General features: G+C 36.3%; 2 protein-coding genes across 2 annotated transcripts; both read right to left on the minus strand.

The window, feature by feature from the left end:
- Nucleotides 1–417: 417 nt before the first annotated feature.
- Nucleotides 418–3,577, minus strand: LOC114357491 (uncharacterized). Its single transcript, XM_028311106.1, has 2 exons — nucleotides 3,533–3,577; nucleotides 418–1,133 (listed from the first exon to the last, which is right to left on the minus strand). The coding sequence occupies exon 2, from the start codon at nucleotides 1,123–1,125 to the stop codon at nucleotides 775–777; it is 351 nt and encodes a 116-aa protein (XP_028166907.1). The 5' UTR covers nucleotides 1,126–1,133; nucleotides 3,533–3,577; the 3' UTR covers nucleotides 418–774.
- Nucleotides 3,578–11,518: 7,941 nt separating this feature from the next.
- On the minus strand, nucleotides 11,519–12,538 carry LOC114357483 (salivary glue protein Sgs-3). Its single transcript, XM_028311099.1, has 2 exons — nucleotides 12,159–12,538; nucleotides 11,519–11,987 (listed from the first exon to the last, which is right to left on the minus strand). The coding sequence occupies exons 1-2, from the start codon at nucleotides 12,536–12,538 to the stop codon at nucleotides 11,519–11,521; spliced, it is 849 nt and encodes a 282-aa protein (XP_028166900.1).
- Nucleotides 12,539–23,481: the final 10,943 nt, after the last annotated feature.

Genomic DNA, 23,481 nt, shown 5'->3' on the forward strand with positions numbered 1-23,481 from the left:
TATTATTGAAGCATGTACACCAATTAAAATTATTATATGTATTAAGTTCTAGTCTAGACAAGATATAATTAAAACAATTAAGTAGTAATTAGGATAGAGCTTTCTTTAATGAAGCAAGTTCTATTGACAAAAAGGAAAGCTTAAATAATTTCTATAATAAACTTATTCTAAGGTTTGCTATTAGACAAAACATTTATTTTTCTACTTGAGTGAACACAGGTAATGCTATGATGAGAAAACAATATAATACAATAACACACATACACACAAACATCAAAATAAAAAAAATAGGATGACTTACTCAACGACCTTCAATCAAGAATCGTGTATAAGTCTTTATAACAAACTTTAAAATATATAGTATATTGGGCTACTATCTAAGGCCATTTCCTTATTTTCAGATACGTCTGTCATTGTTGCTTGTACCGGCATCTTACCATGAGTAAGAGAGACAGTTAATACTAGAAATGCGGTAACGGCGCTTTAAAGTAGAAATCATCTTCCCTTCGAAGTCAGCAGGATTGTTAATAAATTAAAATCATCAGAAAAAATGCGTCGATTTTACCAAAAAAAACATTATTCCTAGGAATTGTTCGATATCACTCTTAAACTAAAACTTTCACACACTTCAACTATTTTGTCGAGTCCTTTTTCTTCATGTCATGGTGTCTCTCTAAAAAATAAGTTTGACTTTGAATGTACTTCAGTGAGCACAGACGTAATTCTTCTATCATTCCACCCGACAAAGCTAAATTGTGATCATGTTCCAACCTTCTAATGCTGGTCCAAGAACCCAGCATTCTTCACAATATTGTAAATCTTCTCCCGCGGGATCTTTTCAGCCTCTCTCTCCACCACCTGCATTTCCTTATTCGTGAACCAGGACTCTTTGGCCAGACCTGCAGCTATCGCAGGGTTGTCATAGAAGTCATGGGACTTCAGCAGTTCCCTTGGTAGTAAGGCTTCGCTTGCCGCGTTGAGTTCCACAGCAGGGTGTGGGTGGACTACTGGTGCTGATGGGTGGGCATACTCAACCCCTATGGGATGTAGGGGTTGGGCGAAGAGAAGACCTGGCCTCGCGTGGGCTATCGCGAAAATAGCGGTGGCGACGAGCAGACGCAACATTTTGAGTTCTGAAATAGAAATAGTTCTGCTATTATCTTCAACTTTTAAACGCGATGAAAAGATAAGGGTGGTATCTAAATATAACCTCTGCAAACGACCGGACAAAATTGTTTTTGTTATGAGCCTTAAAGATAGTCGTCTAGACTGAATGGGGTATTTTTAGCATCAACGATGTATTTTAAAATCTCTTTCAGTTCTGCAACCGAGATAATAATTAAAGTTGTTCCCGACTCTACATTCTTATTAAGAAATTTGTGTTTCCCAAAGTTTCATATTGGGGAATAGATTTTACCAATTTATCAATCTGCTTTATTAATTTATTTATCAATTGAAAAAAATATAATTGACTGCTTGGGCGGTTTGTGTGACGGAAAATTGCGTTCTGCGGTTGAGAATTCGAAACCTGTACAGGAAAAATATTATGGTAAGTATTTAGATTTTTTGTTTCTGTTTACTTTATTAACTTAGAAGTAAACGAAATACGAGTATGAGCAATATGAATTGATATGTCAAACGTTTTAAATATCATAGTGATATTTAATATCCTCAGTACAAGTTAAAGAGGCAGTTTGAGTCTAGGCTGACCTTTAGTTAGTTCCTGATGCCAGTCAAACCTGTTTTCAAGTTGTTTATTTTGATTTTTATACCGCATCGTAAATGCTTTCAAAAGTATACACAACAAAGAACATCTTTTTCAAGACGCAAAAGTAGTATCTTAGTCGCCTTTAATTTGATTGTATACTACCTTAGTGTAAAGTAGTACGGTAGTACAATCAACGATACAAAGTTTGAAAATTGCACATACTAAGGACATACGAGTATTTTAAGTTTATCTGTGCTTTACCAACTCTATACAATATTTTTACTTCTCTATCTTATTGGACAGTTTCTAATGTAAAGAAGTAACTGGTTTTAGAGACGTATCTCTATAACAAATTCAAAATCAAAAATCAAAATTTAATGTATGTAGTGTGTAAAAGAAAAAAAATTAAACATTTTTTTTAATTCCAATTGAGATTTCGCTATATTTTATGTACCTACTAGATTTCAGATCTTTCGAAAACATATTGACACATTTTTGCTTAAAGGATAAATAGAGTCTCTGTCAACATAATTACATTACAATACAGTAAAGACTTGTTTGTACAAACTAATGATTTGCTCAGAACAAAAGAATACAATTGTGTGTGCACAGCTAAAGTTGGCAAGTGTTTTGTTATATTTTAATTACACAGCACAAAATGTGTTGAATTTTTAAGTTAAACTTTAATGACACAGAGTTGGAAATAGACACTAAATTATTTTTCGTAGTCAAGCCCAGAAAAGTTTGTTTTCCCAGTTGACCCAAATAAACTATCTTATGAGTCTTTTGACTAATGCAATATACCAGCACTCTCTCGAGTCTCAACCGAGAGGTCCTAGATTCGATTCTAACATATATTTGAAAAATAAAGCTATTTTCTTGTCACTTTTCGTAGGAAAATTTTCAAAATTCTCTACATTTTAAGTTTCCCGGGGTAAAAAATAATATAACAATATAAACATACCCATAATACTAGGTCAAGATAATATTTACAGACAAGAGCCATTTAACCTATTTAAATCTGCCAAACTTTGATGAACATTCAATCTTACACTTCAGACATAGAGTTCACCATTTGTAGCGAAAATCCAACAATTTGTGGTTGTTTGAGTAATAAAATTTGTCAAGAGACAAATAATTGCAAGTATTCCAACGCAAACCTTCAATACTTTATTGACACTGCCTTACGAAACATCACAAAATCTTAACTACGCAGTTCAAAGACTATTGAGACCAAAAGGCCGTTCTTTAATGATCCATTAAGTTTATTTTCTCAATGAACATTAAATTTAAACAATGCTTAGACAATATCTTGGGAGATTTTAAGACATGAGAACTCTATTTATTTCTACAAGCAGTTATATAACTATTTCGTTGTGTTGTATTTTTGTTTTATATGAAGAATTAACAATAGATTTCAACTTATTCTCCGATGTTTCACAAATAGGTAGAGCTTTAGGAAATCTTCAAAGAATATTTTAGCTATCTCACCCAAAAATTGTAAATACCTAGATATTAATGAAACTACATAAATACATTGTAATTACTAAAAAGTCCCACAATAGTTTATCTAAACACTTTTTCTATTCAAACGCCATAAACAGTAGTACTCAACAAATAAAAACTAAAATCCACAAATTATAAAAACAGAGGGTTTCGATCGATAACTAATTTTAACGTCCCGTTTCCACTAATATGCCCACAGATTCACAACACTTTTTATAACTCATACACTGGCATAATAAAAAAACACGCGCGATCTAAAAACAAAACACAATTCCAAATTCAAAAACCGAACGTTCCATTACACGCATTTGCACTTACTTTTAAAGTCACGGTCAATGTGTCAACCGCGCAGACGCGAAGGGGCAATGCGCGCGCGCACAGTTCCAAGCTAATATATAGCCTCTAGTAACCTTCTACAGCTTCCGGGACTGAGCTGGGAATTCTCTTGATTTTTTGCAACGAAAAAGGGCGGGACTGAGTCGTAAAATCGCGGATGTAGTCGCGCAAATTGGAGCGACGACATTACGACGATTTATAACGAGTTCATGGTCAAAATTCGATAATATCATCGTATTTCAATTAATTTTTGTGAAACCTATGATTTGCCTATACTTGCCTTATTAGGATCTCTGATCCATTAATTATGATCATCATCAACATTTCAGCCATAAAATGGTCCACTGCTGGACATGATACCAACGCCTCCTATTATTCATACCAAATCTTCATCATCATTTCAGCCATAGAACGTCCACTGCTGAACATAGGCCTCCCCCAATGCTTTCCATGTTCATACCAAATACCTATGTAATAATGAATTCATACTCACTGTGTTCATATAATGTGTGTTACGATTTCATACATTAACTGCTGAACTTTGATTTTTGGTACCTTGATGTAACCTTTTAAATTATCTATTTGAACGGGAAACCTTCTTTCCTTTTCTTAGCTGGAAACGCTGGAATCTTTCCAATGTCACCAAAATCTATGCACATGAAGTATGAAGCCACAGTATAAGTTGCTTGTCTAAAATACAATCTTCCATTTCACAAAGATTCGTAGACTACCCTAGACTATGTAGATTGTAGGTATAATATAACTAAATACCAATTTGATGCTTACCTACTCAATGATTAATTGAAAGATCAATCACAGTCGTTCAAAAGTTCAAATAGTGGTTTGCCTTGCTAACTCGGATACGATACTAGTGCTTCCGGTTTGCCGGTGTTTATATTTTTGTGTCCGAAATTACCTTTTCGACAAGACCAAAATCTGTATATGTATAAAAATATATTAATGATAATGTATAAAAAATATTTAAGTACCTAGTCGAAGTTTCTTAATTACCATGACCAAAATAAATGTAATGACTTTATCAATTCTGAGCAATATCGTTTAGGTAACTTCAAAAAGCCCAAAGTTGGTAAGTATTGCAAACTAATAGGATGCTCTACGAAAATCTATGTCCCTACGGACATCACTATTAATAATGCGCGTAAACTTATCTTTCTGTTATAGAAGCGTTGGTATAATATAGATAAGCTACTTATAATAAAATTAAAGGCACACGCAATAATGTACATCGATCTCCACAGTGAGAAGTCTATAGAGAGGCATTTGGATGGTTCGTTCGTTCATTCGTTTCAGCCGAAAGACGTCCACTGCTGGACAAAGGCCTCCCCCAAGGATTTCCACGAAGACCGATCCTGCGCCGCTCGCATCCATACCATTTGGATGGTATAGCACTTGTAATGATAAATCATCATTATCGTCCACTGCTGAACCAAGATATTCCCAAAAGATTTCCAGATTGGCTGATTGGAAGTGGCCTGTATCCTGCACCACGCAACCACCTTTATCTGTCGGTACGTGATACACCCATAGACATAAGCAGACATAAGTAAAAAAAAAAAGTAAAAAAGTAGTTATTACTAAAAGATGTCACATTGTACAAATTATTCTGGCGGTCTCTGCACTAAGCAGGAAAGCTTGCATCGCAGCGGCCAATACGAACAATTACCTTAAAAATAATGACATCGGTCTTAATAGGACGGACATGTTTAAACTAGTTAACTAGTTAGGCTTAACATTTATAAAGTGTTAAAATATAGTTTATATATAAAACTGTTCTAAACAAATATTAATGGTTTAGAAAAACTAATAACAATAACATAAAAATTGTATTATTTAAAATATAGCTTCTGTAACCTTTACTACCAATTGTCCATCTATCTGTCAATTAGGTCAATTAAGCTATCGCTTTGCACCCACTACAATACTCGTACGTGGTGCAGAATAGATTGAACACATCAATCAGGCTTAATGTTACACCAGTCGATCGCCTTGCTTGCCCAGACACTCGTACTTCCGCTACGTGACGTCTGTTTCCACGTTAAAGGTGCAAGTTAATAAATGTGAGTGTAAGTCTACACACCAAATCCGACGACTCACCGACGTGAGTCGTCGACTTTTAACATGTTGTCAAAAGTCATAGAAAGTATAAGTCGTCGACATGTTTCTTTTGAAATAAAGCCGCCGACACCAAGCCAGCAGTGTAGAGAATCCTTAAATATATGAATGTAGGTACTCGTACCTACATAATAGTCATAGGCATAATGTTTATTCAGGGGAATTCACTTCGAGAGAGAGTTCTTGTGAATTTCAAAAGTTAAATGACTCATTTTCCTCTTCAAAGAGAAATTGCAGAAATACAAAAACACGTGACTTTTCTATTTATAAGTCAAAACTCTATTTAGGGCAGTTTAACCCTCTCAATAATAAAAAGTTCAGCAATTCAGTCAATTTTTGTTGCAAAACCGCACCAATACCTCCGTCATAAGGTGCCATAATATGTTTACCTTGATGTACCGTCGAACGTCATCTCACGTGATATGCAAACCGATCGTCTCAGGAATGTTAGTAATTGCTCGGCTGTTGCAAGATCTATGGCTTCTTCACGTACACGAGGCATTGATGCAACGAATAATTGCCAAGTAAATAAGAAAATGACAAATCATGTCGCTGCTCGCTAAGGTGCGTATTATCAAACAACGCTCTAACTTAGATTGCATTTAACTTTGACAAACGTCAAAAATCTGTCAAACTCCATACAAAAAACACCGGTTATCGTTATAGCTACGTCAAAGTTAGATGGTGCAACTCAGCCTTAGTCATGGACTCTGTCTTGTGATTGATATTACAAATATTGAAATTCGCCTTTATTTTCTTATAATTTTAAGTATCAGTTATCTCATCGTAAGATAAGAAAGACAATTATTAGTTAAGTTTTATTATTTAGTACTCGATTTCCTAAAAATATCTGTTTTAGGGCTGATTTTTCAATCATGAGTTAAACTGAAGAATAAACTTGTCATTTTGACTTATTTCCCATACTGAAACTGTCAGTATGAATATGCCAAACTTATTCTTCGGATAATAGTTATCCAACGATTGAAAAATCAGCCCATAAAGTATGTCAGTTTTGTCAATAAAAAAACAATCAGAAGCATCAATCTTTGCTTGAGATAGAATCGAGTTTTGAGATCTACTATAATAAAATAGGCACCTGCCCATCTCAGCTTCATAACTCAAATGTTCAGACATTTCTAGTCAGTAAGAGTAAGAGCGTGACCTTTGGCTTTTAGATTTATTAGGTACTTATGGATTAGATCAAGTAAAATAAGCTCAACTATTTCCAAGAAATACTTAAATGGATTAATAAAGTTTATCTGTAAAGGTTTTCCCTTTAGGTAACATTCAGAAAACTTCGTAGAGAATTGCTCTACGTGCCTTTTCATATAATCTTAACTTGATAATTCGATTGAGTTTTTTCCTACTTACACAATAAGAAAAAATTAAGACTGAGTTGCCCCACCTAACTTTAACGATAACCGGTGTTTTTTGTATGGAGTTTGATAGATTTTGATTTGTTAAAGTTTAAGTAAGATGGTGTAACCCAGCCTAAGTAATCTACTCTTGCGAATGTAAAACGTGACATACAAAACAAAAGATGTACGTAATTGCGACATAATCAACAAAAAATCGACCGATATTTGTATTCATGGGATGCGCAAGACATGCTATGAATACTGTTTTTGTATTACCTTCATTTGTAAGGATCCTGTTCTACTTGATCCAGATGTATGACATTTACTCTCCTTAAGATTATATCAGTCATTAGAGAATTGGACTATCACGACTTGGCGGTTCGATTCCTTGAAGGAACATAAAAAGGGTAAAACTACTTTGAATTTCCTATCTGGTTAGAATATTACATTGTTCAAAGTCTTGCAAATGCATTCATCATCATCATCATCTCAGCCATAGGACGTCCACTGCTGAACATAGGCCTCCCCAATGCTTTCCATGTTTCCCGGTTGGTAGCGGCCTGCGTCCAGGGCTTTCCTGCTACCTTTATGATGTCGTCTGTCCACCTTTATTAAATTTTTCCCCCAATTGAGCTTTTGATAAGACAAAATATTCTGCCTGTCTCTTTACTGGGCTTTTCGGATTAACGTGAAAAAAAAAACTTTTTGATATTACACGACTTAAGTATGCATTCATAGAACAGCCATTGATCAACAGAACGAACGATTTTATAAGTAAAACATACCTAGGAAGGAAGTATTAAGTAACATAAATTGGTATAATAAAATCATAGAGAGTTCACACAATCATATTTTCTTTACGATGCCTACAGTCGTATCGGGCATAGTTTACGAGCCATTATCCGATACATTAATCCATTAGGTACCTTTATTAAAACCTTTGTTCTCAGAAGAATGGTAAGTACCGTAAGTAGAGCCAACAGCACATCAACTTGCTGGAAAATAAGGAATTTACCAAAAGGTTTCGAACTTATGCTGGGTTGACCATCTTACTTTAACTTTGACAAACGTCAAAAATCTGTCAAACTCCATACAAAAATCACCGGTTATCGTTATTGTTACGGTCAAAGTTAGGTGGTGCAAATCAGCCTTAAAGTATTATTTAATATCGATTAAATAGGATTTCAAAGTCTCATTAGTGCTTAAAATAAGGTTAAGTAAACAAATAAATGTATGAACTGCGAACGTGATCTCACACACGAACTCATAGTAAATATGCTTATCATTCATCAAAGTTTACGAAGAAGGCCGAGGGCGAACTCTTGCCTCAATGGTTGACAACTATTTTAGGAAAATAAATATTAATTCTTACGAAAATGTCCATTTTATTACGTAAAAATTTTACTTCTCCCTACTGAGGTCTTCAAATGTTTTAGAAATAAATATTTTACTTTTTTAATGTTTCATTTAAAAGGGAGACTTGAGTTAACTATCTCCACCAATAAAATTTAATGTACGAGCATGTATTCTAAGTTACACATTTAGAAACGAATAGTAAAGGATTCCCTTTCGTTCGTCTCAGCCAAATGACGTCCACTGTTGGACAAAGGCCTCCCCCAAGGTTTTCCACAATGAACGGTCCTGCGCTGCCCGCATCCAGGATTCCCTTTACTACTATTCGTTTAATATAAAACTTACTGGTAATGAATATTAACATAATGAAGATGAAATGCCAATTTCATAGGTAAAGACCTGTTTTACATAGTAGAAGTACTTACAATCTATACAATAACAGTTTAGCTCCTAATAAAGCTATGTACTTGCTAATAACTACGAGACTCCATACCCCATAAGGCTCTACTAATCTCAATAAGCTCTACCGCCCAGAACTCAAGGTCCTATATTGCTTGACGTATACAAATTGATTTAGAACTACCTTCTCATGGTCAAGTTCAGTATAAACAAGGTTGCTCAACTGACCCTAAGAAGAGGATTATTTTCTACTCGAACAAACAACGCACTCGTGATTGTTAATACAACTCGGTAAGGTTCACTTTCCCCTGACCAGTTTATTTACGCATTACTTAGCAATAAATTTATGGACTAGTTTTTCAATGCGGATATACTCGCATGGAAATCGTAAGGAAAAATCAATTTTCCCAAAATGACTATACAGGGTGTTAGGTAAATGGGTATATGAGCCGACACTAGCCCATGTTAACATGGTCATATAAATGGTATGGTAAAGTCAGAAAATTGATATCTTCATTTTAATTATTTTATTTTTCATACAAATCGGATTTTATAAAAATATTTTGTATGAAAATTTAAAAATTTAAAATGATGATATCAAATTTCTGACTTCACCATACCATTTATATGCCCATGTTAACATGGGCTAGTGTCGGCTCATATACCCATTTACCTAACACCCTGTATAAATTACAGACTTTTTAATAAACGTATTTTTGTCACAACCACTCTTATTATACGCTCTCGACGTAGGGCTTTACTACGAAAGGTTAACCGTAACCGATAAACACACTTACTTAAACAGTTGTATATGTTTAGGTATACTTACTGTAAATGTTCTAATCGTTAGGTATATAGGACCTAATTATACCTACTATGTGCTCCCATTGGGATTTTATCCCGCAACCACGTGTAATTTATAAAGCTGTTTTAGACGGGTAGGTGAAATTTCTTGGCTCTTAATAATTTAGTAGCTAGGCTGTTGAAAAACTACACATTGAAAGTTCTATCTTCCTAGCCTATTTTAAAACAAATAAGTAAATCAAACATAATCTCCAACTTCCACTAAGGTATTACTTCTGCCTACCGGTTAGGGACTAACGCCCGTATTTACAAACGATGCTTGCTTAAGTGAAGCAGCAACTCGAACGCACAGCGTTGAATAGTACTCTTGAATAGAGTTCGTGTGTCACCCTGTGCGTCCACGCGCACTGTGAGACCTCATAGTAATGTTTGTGAATACGGGCGTCAAACTGTGAATCAAGTAACCTAAGTAGGTACACACTGGATAAAATTGGAAATGAAGAAAAACCAACAAAAAATATTTACACAACTAAACATACAAATCGTGGAAAGTTCTAGATGTAAGGGCTACAAGATACTTCAATAATATTATTATTATTATGACCTACTTTCATCGTGGAGAGCTTATTGCATAAAGCTCTAAAATTACTAAAGATAGCTGCTTTCCTTTAAATTAGTTTTCCGAGTCTTCTTTACTAAAGAAAAGCTTTTAGCCTAGGACGCTTTTATTGAACAAAGCTTATTAACTTTTCTATCTAATCAAGATCTTAAATCTCTGGTGTTAAGTTTATTAGCTGCTCAAATATTATTTGGTTTCTAAAGGTTAAAGTAATAATAACGGTATAGATAGATGTAAATATTGTAAAGTGTTGAAGATATTTTGATAATGTTGACTGAGTTTCTTGCCTTGATTTTACTCAGTATGTACTGGTACTGGGACACATTATTGTCCCGAAATAATGGTAAAGTTTATGCAATCATATGTTTGGTACTTATAATATTTCTTTCTAGCCTACTCACAGAAAATAAATTAGTTTAGGAAAAAGCCCTAAGGTAACATCTCCATGTATTTAAGGCAAAGACATTGACACAAACCAAGCGTAATTGCAGTCATGCATTGTTAAGAAAACATGTCACAACCTGCGTCGACGCAATGTGTACAAGGAAAATTGTGATGCTCTACATTTAACGAAATCAGTTCAAAATTACGTACTCCGACATGGTATTTTACTTGAACACTACCTCAAATGGATCACAAAGCACATTTAGCTTATTATGTTATTAATCTTTAATGTCATGAGAATAGCCCAAGACTTGTTACAAGTTATGCCTCACCCCTGATTTCATACTAACAAGCCTTGTGACCTATTGTTTCACCTCTATTATACCTGCATTCCTTACAACTCAATTCAGTAATCCGAGTTTAAATGCACAATTACAAATCTCGAGGTTCTTAACCTTGTCATTTAAACAATTCTTTAAGTAAATATTCACTTGGTGTTATCTCCTATCAAAATTAAATATTAAGTACCTTGACATCTTAAGCACTAAAGTTACAAGATCATTGTCTGAGATCTCACGTTTTAAACCTCTAAAATGGTGATGAATTGCTCTATTAAAATTGCATATTACAAGTACTCATTATACTCGTAATTTACATTTAAAATGAGATGAAGCTATTCGTTAGATAACAATTAGTGTCATAGATAGAAGATAAAGTCCAAAAGATCAGTATGCTGGTCAAATCGGACATAGAGATATCTTGGCCTTCACTAGTTGGTTTTATTAATTGTCGAGCTGTGGATCCTTAGTTCTGATTACATAAAAGTTGCAGCAGTGAAAAGAAAGAAGCTTTCATGCTTTCAATCCATTCTGTTTAATAAGGCAATTAAAAATCATCATTTTTCAATAACACATTTATTTACTGACTTTCGCTTCGTCTCTCAATATGGTTACCGAATAGAAATGCTGCATTTTCTCTGTTCCTGACATACAGTCCCAGGTTTTTCGGCCAATGGGTGGTATACTTCATCATCCTAGCCCGTCTTCCGAAGCGTTCTTTTAATATTTGGAAGAAGTCCCGTGTCTCTCCTTCCACTGTCGTTTCCCAAGTTACTGGTCGATCACAATCCTTAGGGTAGTCATTACAAATGCTCATTGTAGCTGTTGTTGCATTTGGAGTAGTTGTTTCTGTGATGTTAGGGCTAGTTGTTACCGTAGTATCAGTAGTAGTTGGACTTTCTGTAGTAGTAGTAGTAGTTGGACTTTCTCTAGTAGTAGTTGTTGTTGTTGTTGTAGTGGTACTTTCTGTAGTAGTAGTTGTAGGTTCTGTAGTAGTGGTAGGAGTAGTAGGTTCTGTAGTGGAAGTAGTAGTTTTCGTTGTAGTAGTTTCATTGTTGCATCCAGTCTGTACTATTTCTGGTGGTCTTGTGCAGTCAGTGAATGATGCTTTAGTTAAAGGCTCAGTTGATGGTGAAGTAGTTACTACAGTTGTTTCAGTCGTTGATTCAATTGTTGTAGATTCAGGTGTAGTTGACTCAGTTGTAGTTAACTCTGTAGTGGGTGGCTGGGTTGTAGTTGACTTGGTTGTAGTTGACTCAGTTGTGCTTGACTCAGTTGTCGTTGACTCAGTTGTCGTTAACTCGGTTGTAGTTGATTCTGTAGTGGTTGACTCAGTTGTGGTTGACTCAGTTGTCGTTGGCTCGGTTGTAGTTGATTCTATAGTAGTTGGCTGCGTTGTAGTCGACTCAGTTGTAGTTGTTGTTGTAGTCGACTCTGTAGTAGTTGACTCTTTTGTAGTTGATTCAGTTGTACTGGGCGTAGTTGTAGTCAACTCGGTTGGTGTTGCTTCAGTTGATGGTGACTCAGTTGTAGTAGAATCAGTCATCGGTGTTTCAGTTGGTTCTTTAGTTGATTCAGAAGACTGCTGACATTTAGACATATCTACTCTAATGTAGTCTAAAATGGAAATGAACAACATCTTTCAATACAACCAACGAACTGACATAAAATGGTATTCGTTTCTCGAGCTACGAACCTTTTTTATTGTCACAATTGTATTCGAACCTGTCACATTCGTCCAAAAACATTCGTATGCTTGAATGGGATATGTCCGAACCACATTCAGCAACCCATGTATGGTTGCAGGTATTTGCCAAATAACACGGGTCTTGCACCTAAAACTTACGTTATCTTTAGTATTTGAAGTTACTTTCTAAAAACCATTACTTAAATTACTAGAAGGTAAGTACTTGCCGAAATAAAATGTTGAATTGACGGGGCAATAAAATACGCAGTTACAGTAACTAAAACAATAAATGCAAAGAGTTAAAATAATCCATAAAAATAGCTGAACACTTTAAAAAAATATTTATAAAATACCAGCCACGAGAATTATGCCCATTTTGAAACTGAAAAACATACCTGCAATATATGTAGACATAATACATTTATTTTATTAAAACGATATAGTGTTATTATTCGGTTAAGTTTATCGTCTTTATTTATGTATTTAGTAACATTTTACTACTATGTTATGACAGTAAACAAAACCTATTAAGTAGTATAGTAATTTTATACACTTATGTGCTAGATAATAATTTGGAAGATAAATAAATAAAACTCATGCATCTTAGAACATTATGTGAATTTATACTTGTAAATACTTTACTTATTGTCACACGAAACAATTTATAAGATGTAAGCGCTGTTTTCCCTTTTACTTTTTTTAATGCTTTTTTTTTAGTAAAATTACTTTTCTAAGAAATCTGAATCTTTTGTGCATCCTGTTTTGAAACCTGAACATCCCGTTTTCATGGACTTTGTTGCCTTTGGTTTCACTGTATTTGATCTCATGGTCTTCGTAACAAACGCCTTGAAGATCTTCATGAACATCGTGCCATTCATTAGGACCGACTCTTTTCTCAAAATTATTGTTTCCAGCAAAATATCCTTGACTTTCTTGCTCAGAGTTTTACTTGTTATCTTAGATTTTTGCGCGTTTTTTCTTCTAGCCTCCTTTTTCATTTTCTCTCTGCGGATTTTTGGGATAGGGGTATATCGCCTCTTTCCATGTAACATACGGTAGGGTAGACTCATCTTTAATGTGGTCCTATGAGTATGTGGAATATGTCTTCTACCGTTTCTAGTAACGATCATGAATCGTTGTCCCATTCTATGGAAGCGGTGGTTGGGGCAAGTGGGATGGGACGGACACGGCGCTGCAGTGGGACACATCTGCGGTTTGTTGAAGCATTCGGAATAATTTTGAATTTCGTACACTGAAACAAGTGATAGAATCGACATTAATTCGGACTCGGGAAACAATTTATACGATGTAAGCGCAGTTTTCCCTTTTACTTTTTATTTGTGCTTTAGAAAAATTACTATTCTAAGAAATCTGAATCTTTCTTGCATCCTGTTTTGAAATTTGAACATCCCGTTTTCATAGACTTTGTTGTCTTTGGTTTCACTGTATTTGATCTCATGGTCTTCGTAACAAACGCCTTGAAGATCTTCATGAACATCGTGCCATTCATTAGGACCGACTCCTTTCTCAAAATTATTGTTTCCAGCAAAATATCCTTGACTTTTTTGCTCAGAGTTTTACTTGTTATCTTAGATTTTTGCGCGTTTTTTCTTCTAGCCTCCTTTTTCATTTTCTCTCTGCGGATTTTTGGGATAGGGGTATATCGCCTTTTGCCGTGTAACATACGGTAGGGTAGACTCATCTTTAATGTGGTCCTATGAGTGTGTGGAATATGTCTTCTACCGTTTCTAGTTACCACCATAAAACGCTGTCCCATTCTATGGAAGCGGTGGTTTGGGCAAGTGGGATGAGAGGGACATGGTGCGACAGTGGGACACATCTGCGGTTTGAAGCATTCGGAATAATTTTGAATTTCGTACACTGAAACAAGTGATAGAATCGATATAAATAAATACTCGGGAAATACTGACTCGGGTTTGGTATTCCGATAAAAGAATTTACAGGTTCGAATGCGCCACTATGAACAGCTTTAAAGAACTTTTCATCGTTAGTTTCGTATTTATAAGACCAACTTAATTTTTCTCAATCAATCAAACCTTTTTCTATGAAAATCGGTATCCAGTGGATATTTAATTAGATACTCGTAGTATCTTCAGAGAGATATGTAACATAAAATAACCATTAAATACTTATTTGGGTTTAAGATATAGCCTATGGCAATCGACTGCTGGATGTAAGCCTCCCCAAGAAATGCTACAGCAGAATGAGGAGGAGCTCCTCTCCTACACTATGTTTGCTCGACCTTACATCGGAATTGAACTACCAAAAGAAGTGAACTACCATAAAATGAAAGATGTAGAGAAAGAGACAAAAAGTACTTTTCTCCTTATCGCAGTTGAACTCAAACATGTCGCACTCGTCGATGAAGAGGCGCAGGTGGTCGTCAGTCGGCTCCAGCCCGCACTCCGGGATCCAGGTGTGGTTGCACAGGTCTGCCAGGAGACACATGCTGACAGGCTAGAAAGATAGACTGGTTCAGTATCAACAGAACTTCAGAAGTTTACGATCAAATCCCCTATTCAGACACACATAATAATACATTTAGATGATACTCAATACTCAAATCTTTAATGCATCCATAATGTTACAGAGGTGGTATGTATGGTTTTAAAAGATACAATTATGGACCCTGTCGGGCATAGCATTCTACGAGAGGAGAAGAATAATTTTTATTGCACTCCACATGATACTGAAAATTTAAGGTTTTACGATTTTATTTTCAAGATAAACCAGGAAGAGGACAGTTTAAGAAAAAGTGGAAGGCAGAAAATTGTTACAACCCAAAACATAAAGAAGCTCTATCCTACTTTTATATTTATATAATAGCCTCCGCCCGCGACTTCGTACGCGTGGATCCCGTTTTACCCCCTTCATCTATCTTACGCGGTTTAGATTTTTTCATACAAATGTTTTTTCCCGCTAACTCCCGTTCCCGTGGGAATTTCGCAATATCCTGTTGCAACTAAGCTTTAAGTTTACTAAGGTACCTGCATGCCAAATTTCAAGCGTCTATCTTACGTGGATTAGATTTTTTCATACAAATGTTTTTTCCCGCTAACTCCCGTTCCCGTTAGAATTTTGCAATATCCTGTTATAACTAAGCTTTAAGTTTACTAAGGTACCTACATGCCAAATTTCAAGCGTCTAACTTAAGCGGTTTAGATTTTTCATACAAAAGGATTTTCCCGCTAATTCCCGTTCCCGTGGGAATTCCTAAGTATCCTATAACCTGCCCAGGAGTATGAAGAATAATTGTACCTAGTTTAGTTAAAATCCGTCGAGTAGTTTTTGTTTCTATAAGGAACATACAGACAGACAGACAGACAGACAGACAGACAGACAGACAGACAGACAGACAGACAGACAAAAATTTTACTGATTGCATTTTTGGCATCAGTATCGATCACTAATCACCCCCTGATAGTTATTTTGAAAATATATTTCATGTACAGAATTGACCTCTCTACAGATTTATTATAAGTATAGAATAGATATAGATTTCTTGGTTTTCGTGCCGAGTATGTAGTCCTGATTTACTACAATTTTAATAAAAACATGACATTAAAACACAAACAAGTTTCAAGATATACGATATTGTGTCAAAATTCCGTACAGAACACCTCAGTTTAGATTGCACCTGAGTTTCAATTTCGCCGCTTATTCACGGTCACAAAAGCCTAGTGCTTCATTGTTTGCTCTCACTAATGAGACAAACTGCGGTCTTTTCAGACTTTAGGGATCCACAAAGATACGTAGTATATGAATGATTCAAAGTAATAATAGTTACCGCATGTCAGCTCATTGGACAGTCGACTTATTATCTACTAGCTTTCCGCCCGCGGCTTCCCCCGCGTGGAATTTTGTCTGTCACAGAAAAACGTTATCGCGCGCGTTCTTGTGTCAAAAACCGGGATAAAAACTATCCTATGTCTTTTCCCAGGACACAAACTATCTCTATGCCAAATTTCATCAAAATCGGTTCAGTGGTTTAGGCGTGAAAGCAAGACAGACAGAGTTACTTTCGCATTAATAATATTAGTATAGATAAGTCAACTGAGTCAGTGTCTGAAATATGGGAGCGTTTTTTGTGATTGCCAAACGTCAGCGAGACTTCAGTGTGCTTACCATGAGTTTACGTTACGTGTGCTCGCTAGCGACTGCGTAAAAAAATGTCATTAATTGTATGACATATTGTGCAGCGCCCTTAGCGGCTACTTTCAAGAAACAAAATCTCCATAGAGGTTTTTGACGTTTTCGCTAGCGAGCACACCTAACGTAAACTCATAGTAGGTACATAGATCTCCTTCAGATTTATATGCTCTATAATGTATCGTTGCGGCATGTCAGTCCTTTACCTCAGGCACTGACTTATAGCGCTGTACCTATAGAATACGGATTACAAATAGGTGATGGCAAAAGCTAAAAAGATGTCTTTCCTCTAGAGCAAAAGTAGTCCACAAAAGTGTTTTTCTAATAAAGTATTAAGTGGCAAAGGAAAGAGTCCATTAAAAATCTATCGTCAAACTCTTACGAAAATAAAATGTTGATTTGAAGGCAGTGGTATGCAAAGGGTTACTGAAACAAAGGTAATAATAAATTATTCACTCGTTGACTGAGAGAGTAAGCTCTATGACATTCAGTCCGCCTCTTGGATGGTTTTTCAAGGCAATAAAGTGCAAAATTAAATAATTCATAAATAAGTATGCTGAAGTTCTTTGTCTCTTTTGATTTGATGTCATTAGTCAGACAATCTGCCTAGCTTTTTTGTGAAAAATCCACGCCTTTGACAAGCTTTAGTCGAGCAATCGGTTGATCGATTAAGTTTTTTTAAAGTACTTTCTGCTACAAGACCAAAAAAAATCAAAAATGCCTTCACAAAAATGCGTCAGAACATTACCACTGTTGATTGTAATAAATACTTACTTATAATTAAAATAATTTGATAGCATTTCATAATTCACACACATGTTAATTAGTCCACTGTTGTTATACATATATAAATAAATCGTAACGTCACGTGTCTGTAATTGTATTTTACGCCATTTTGCGGACGACTGCGAAATCGATTCGTTGCAATTTATATGTTCACGATAAATTCAGTTCTGCTATCGTAAATGTACTAAAATATGTGGAACAAATTACAAAACACAATGTTATATTTTTGTTCAAAATTATGGAAATCCGGAACCATTAATAATTTTATGATAATATCATAATTTTAGCTTCAGGACATCTACTGCTGAACATAGGTCTCCTCTCCAGCGATTTCCAAAAATGCTTGGTCTGTCCACCTTGTTTTGTTGTCCTAAAATAGATTTTAATTATTTTAAATCAATAGTCAATTTATCTGTAGAAAAATGACGTCATAGTACCTATCCTATTAGTGTATTGTGTTGTATTATTTCATTGGATCATGGTATCAACTACATTGGCCCACTGGAAGACTCCACTAGTGATGATGTGCTATCATCCGGAACCCTCCCGAGCCCTCTCAACCACTCAGACGGCCCAGACTCCCGTGAGGGTCTAAGATATTACCTCCTAGATAGGTTTGGTACTTTATAGCCGCACAGACACTGTGAGAGATGAGATAAACAATCACTTCTATTCGTGTTAGGTCTTTTACTGCATTTTTTTTTATATTTTTCTCCTGTCTGTAAAATATAACTTTTCTAAGATAACTACGAAAATTCTGCGAAATTGGTACCTACTGTGGTTTAGATGTCAAAAAAGTGTAGCCTTAATGGTAGTGGGTACACATTTCATTGCATATTTCTCCTCTTTGTAAGGAATTACTTTTTATGAAATTACGAAAATGTTATGAAATTGCACCAGTAATTTAGACGTGAAAATTAAGGTGTAGAAGCTTTGAAGGACATAAATTACTAGGTACGTTTATTAGGTGTGTCCTTCTGTCACGGAGCCAAAGATAAGTTCCACTAAGTATTATCATTCCATAGTATCATTCCATAGCTAAATTGTGTTCAAACAATGAATGTAAGTAGGTAATTGATTACTGAAGTTATAGACATAGACAAATTGAATGTAGGTACAGAAACGATCGTCATGTTCTTTAAGTTCTTGACATTATTAAGCTTTTTGACATTTGAGTAACTACTAGCACAATTTTATTAATGGTTGAACGATACATCTACCTACCATCGCATATCATATCATCAAAATACAAGGGTCTTAAAACCTTTATTTAAACTGTTACAATTAAATCAATGAAGGTTTTCGCGAAAGAAAGATCCGCTAGATGGCGGGACGTGGATGTGTGGTCTGACTGCTGCGTGATTGGTGGATTTTGACATATCTGTCAATGTCATGTCAAAAATAACCAATCATGCAGCATTTGGACCTCGAGTCTACGTATTGCCTTCTGGCGGATTTTTCATTCGCGAAAACCCTCATTGACTCTATACATAATTTCTAACTAGTCAAGGGTAACAAGATATACAAACTTAAATCTATTAACACACAATATAAATAAACACAAGATACAGAGAGATACATTAAATTAATACTTGAAATCATCACATCAACACTCCCCCCACTAAAACTTAAACTTATAGTCTGGTATACAAATTACCGAGCCTAGCAGCCGTACGAATTCAATCAAATGATAATCACAATAACTATAGTACAATCCCACTCTCAACCTTTCGAAGTACTCACAATATAACCTAATTATGTCATCACTCGACACTTACAAATCGTTCGCGCATACCAACTGTCCAACTCTAGGAAGTGATCGCCGGAAGTACGAGTAGGAACGAAAACGAGAGCATGCGCTTGCGCTCAATGCTGACACAAGGTGAACCGCACTGTCTCTGGTAGTTACACTTCTAATGATCTAATACATTGGTTCCCAAAGTGGGGGGAGCGTGAAGACCTTCATAGGGGGGCGCGGGCCATCTGTGTACTTAAGTATTAAAAACCTGCGACCGCTGAGAGAATGCATTCCAGACTGCTCGATACGACCAATAATTAATCTTGACTGGAGGAGGGGGGGCGCGAATTTTTTTGTATGGTCGAAAGGGGGCGCGTCTCAAATACTTAGTTTGGGAACCAATGATCTAATGGATCAGCTGATTTAAGTGTTATAGATACAGCAAACCTTGCAATAGCAATTATGAATGAGAATTTATTGCGAATATGGCGTCTTATAAAACTGGCAGGGTCGCTAGTGAGATAAATTGTGGACTTCAGATCCGGTAGTGTGTATGATCCCAGGTTGATTATTAAATAACTCGTACTAGGTAATCACCAACATTGAGGCTAAGCTGCACCACCTAACTTCAACCGTACCTACCTAACTATAACGATAACCGGTGCTTTTTGTAGGGATTTTGACAGAATAAACATAGCCTGAAAGTCAGACTACTCGTAAAAAAATTATGATTTTTTTTTATGAATTTATAAATGAAAGGCACAATGAATATTTTTTAAAGCTCTGAAACATTAATCTATGCGTATCAGATGCATACTGTTCATAAAGTAGAAGTAAGTTCCAGTTTAAATTCGAATCCCGACCAATATCAACATTTGGACTACGATTTGTATTGGTCAAAATGTAAACTCATGACAGCTATTATATTAGTTCTTCATCTTCTTTACCCTTATGGCAATATGTGTTCCACGTTTGCCAATTACATGTGAGCAGCATAACCATTACATATTATTGGGTCGTCTGTCGTTCATATGTCAGCTTACTGACGGACACAAAATTGAATATCAAGAGAATACGGGTCATCGAATGGATTAATTAAAACGTAACACAGACGCCCTTTACCCTTATGTCAAAGCTAAAACGAAGATAAATGCCAAAGGCGTTAGTTTTCCACCAGTTATTTTCAATGTCGACACCCACGTCAAATTGAACCCAGTTTAGTACACGTGTACCTGGTTTTAACCTACAGATGCAACTAGTGATGAGCCGATATCGATTTGAGTTTATCGATGCTAAGTAGGTATAGCTCAAGCGATTATGTTAATTTGTATACATTATGTTTGTTTGTGTACAAATAGCTAAAAAAGTTTAAAGTTTAAAGTTCTATTTAATCTCAGTCATAGATTGTCCTGTGATTTGGTCTAGGTAAATCTAAATATTGAAAAACCAATGAAAAGCTTCGTTCTGTAATACTCACTACCAATATTGGCTACAATGCCTTAGCACGAACTATTCAATAATAAACAATGCCAAAACTTTCAGGCTAGCCTTAATTAACTACCTCATCATTCAAAATCTCATTCCCAACAATAGGTTTTTGTGAAGTCGATACAATGTGTTTACGAATAATTTTTTGTACCCTGTTTTAGTTCTTTGATACTACATAGTTATCTATGTCCTATATCTTATCTTAAGTATGACTACATTGATGTAGACGTTTTCGTTTTTTCAGTTCAACGAAAGCCTTTTTAATGTTATTATAATATCTATGTAAATCTTATCTTATCTTATCTTATTCAGCCAAATGACGTCCACTGCTGGACAAAGGCCTCCCCCAAGGTTTTCCACAATGAACGGTCCTGCGCTGCCCGCATCCAGGCTCTTCCCGCGACCTTTACCAGATCGTCGGTCCACCTAGTAGGAGGCCTGCCCACGCTACGTCTTCCAGCCCGTGGTCGCCACTCGAGAACTTTCCTGCCCCAACGGCCATCGTCTCTACGAGCTATGTGCCCCGCCCACTGCCACTTGATTTTAGCAATTCTGCGAGCTATGTCGGTTACTTTGGTTCTCCTGCGGATCTCCTCATTTCTGATTCGATCACGCAGGGAAACTCCGAGCATAGCCCGCTCCATCGCCCTTTGGGTGACCTTGAGCCTTCTTATGAGGCCCATAGTAAGCGACCACGTCTCAGATCCGTATACCATCACTGGCAACACGCATTGGTCAAATACTTTCGACTTAAGACACTGCGGTATTTCGGACGTGAGTATATGGCGAAGCTTCCCGAACGCTGCCCATCCGAGTTGGATTCGACGATTGACCTCTTTCTCGAAGTTGGACCTACCTAACTGGACTGTTTGTCCCAGGTATACATAATTGTCAACAACTTCGAGTGTAGAGTCTCCAACCTTCAGAGGAGTGGGTGCAACACGGACATTAGACATGATTTTTGTCTTGTCCATGTTCATTCTGAGGCCCACTTGTTGAGAGGCTCTACTGAGGCCATCGAGCATTGTGCCTAGATCCTCCAAGGTCTCAGCCATGACTACGATATCGTCCGCGAATCGAAGGTGGGTGATGTACTCGCCGTTGATATTTATGCCAAATCCGTTCCAGTCCAGAAGCTTGAAGACATCTTCCAGGGCGGTGGTAAACAGTTTTGGAGATATGACGTCTCCCTGTCTTACCCCTCGCTGCAACTGGATAGGTTTCGAATCCCGATCCTGGAGGCGGACCGACATTGTGGCGTTTTTGTACAAATCCCTCAACACTTCGATATATCGATAGTCAATTTGGCACCTTTGGAGAGACTGTAGCACTGCCCAGGTCTCGACCGAATCGAAGGCTTTCTCATAATCCACAAACGCCAGGCAAAGTGGTTGATTATACTCCTCGGTCTTCTGTATAATCTGCCTTAGCGTATGTATGTGGTCTATGGTACTAAAGCCTTTTCGGAAACCGGCTTGTTCGGGAGGCTGGAAGTCGTCGAGCCTGCGAGCGAGACGATTCGTAATGACTCTTGAAAACAGCTTGTAGACATGGCTCAGAAGTGAGATGGGTCTATAATTCTTCAATAAGGTTTTGTCACCTTTTTTGAAGAAGAGTACCACCACACTTCTGTGCCATGTCGTAGGCGTTTTCCCTTCGAGGATGACGGAATTGAACAGCTTCTGAAGAGCCCTTAGTACCTCTATGTAAATACTAAGCATTAAAAGACACGCCATATCGATAAAATCTGAACTCTGACCTTCTCTATTAGTCTATGATCAGCCCACGCGCGTTACTAAAGTAACAGAAAAATAGGGATCGTTTTTTGAAAAATACATTGAAACACGGTTTTCATAATAAAATTTATCTTAGTAGTTTCTTGAAAACGCCCACGTGCCGTCTGCGAAATCATATCTTTGTATTTGGGGATGGAAAATTTTAAGAAATATCTGCCAATGTAATATAATATTGTGAATAAAAGTAGAGTATATTAACTCGTAATAAATAAGTAGATTCTTATTGAAATACTAGCAGCCGCCCGCAACTTCGTACGCGTGGATCCAGTTTCACCCTCTTAGGGATGGAGTTTCGTAAAATACTTTCTTAGCGGATGCCTACATCTACCTGCATGCCAAATTTCAGCCCGATCCGTCCAGTGGTTTGGGCTGTGCGTTGATAGATCACTATGTCAGTCAGTCAGTCACCTTTGAGTTATATATGTTACGGCTAATGATAGGTGTGAACATAAACTTAAGATTAGCCGGCTAAACTTAAGTTTATCTTCGACGAGGTGTTAATGTTAGTTTCTTCTATCTTTAGCCGGCTAAACTTAAGCTTAACCGCAGGCCCTTGGCTAAAAATGTAGAAGGAAATGGAAAAGGAAACAATGTAATAATGTTAACTATTTTGACACGAAAACTTTATTAAAAAATAATCACTTTCATTACACATACTTTTATGTACCTATGTAGGTATTCAAAATTACAATTATTACAATAACAAAATATTAATTACTTAAAACAATATCAACCTAATCATTTTCTTTTCTTTTTTTCTTTCTTTCTTTTCAGCCAAATGACGTCCACTGCTGGACAAAGGCCTCCCCCAAGGTTTTCCACAATGCGGGCAGCGCAGGACCTAATCATTAAAATAAAATAATAAGGTAAACCATTTG

The sequence above is a fragment of the Ostrinia furnacalis genome, unplaced genomic scaffold, assembly GCF_004193835.3.
Source record: "Ostrinia furnacalis isolate ACB-3 unplaced genomic scaffold, ASM419383v2 OfSCF3175, whole genome shotgun sequence".
Taxonomy (NCBI): domain Eukaryota; kingdom Metazoa; phylum Arthropoda; class Insecta; order Lepidoptera; family Crambidae; genus Ostrinia; species Ostrinia furnacalis.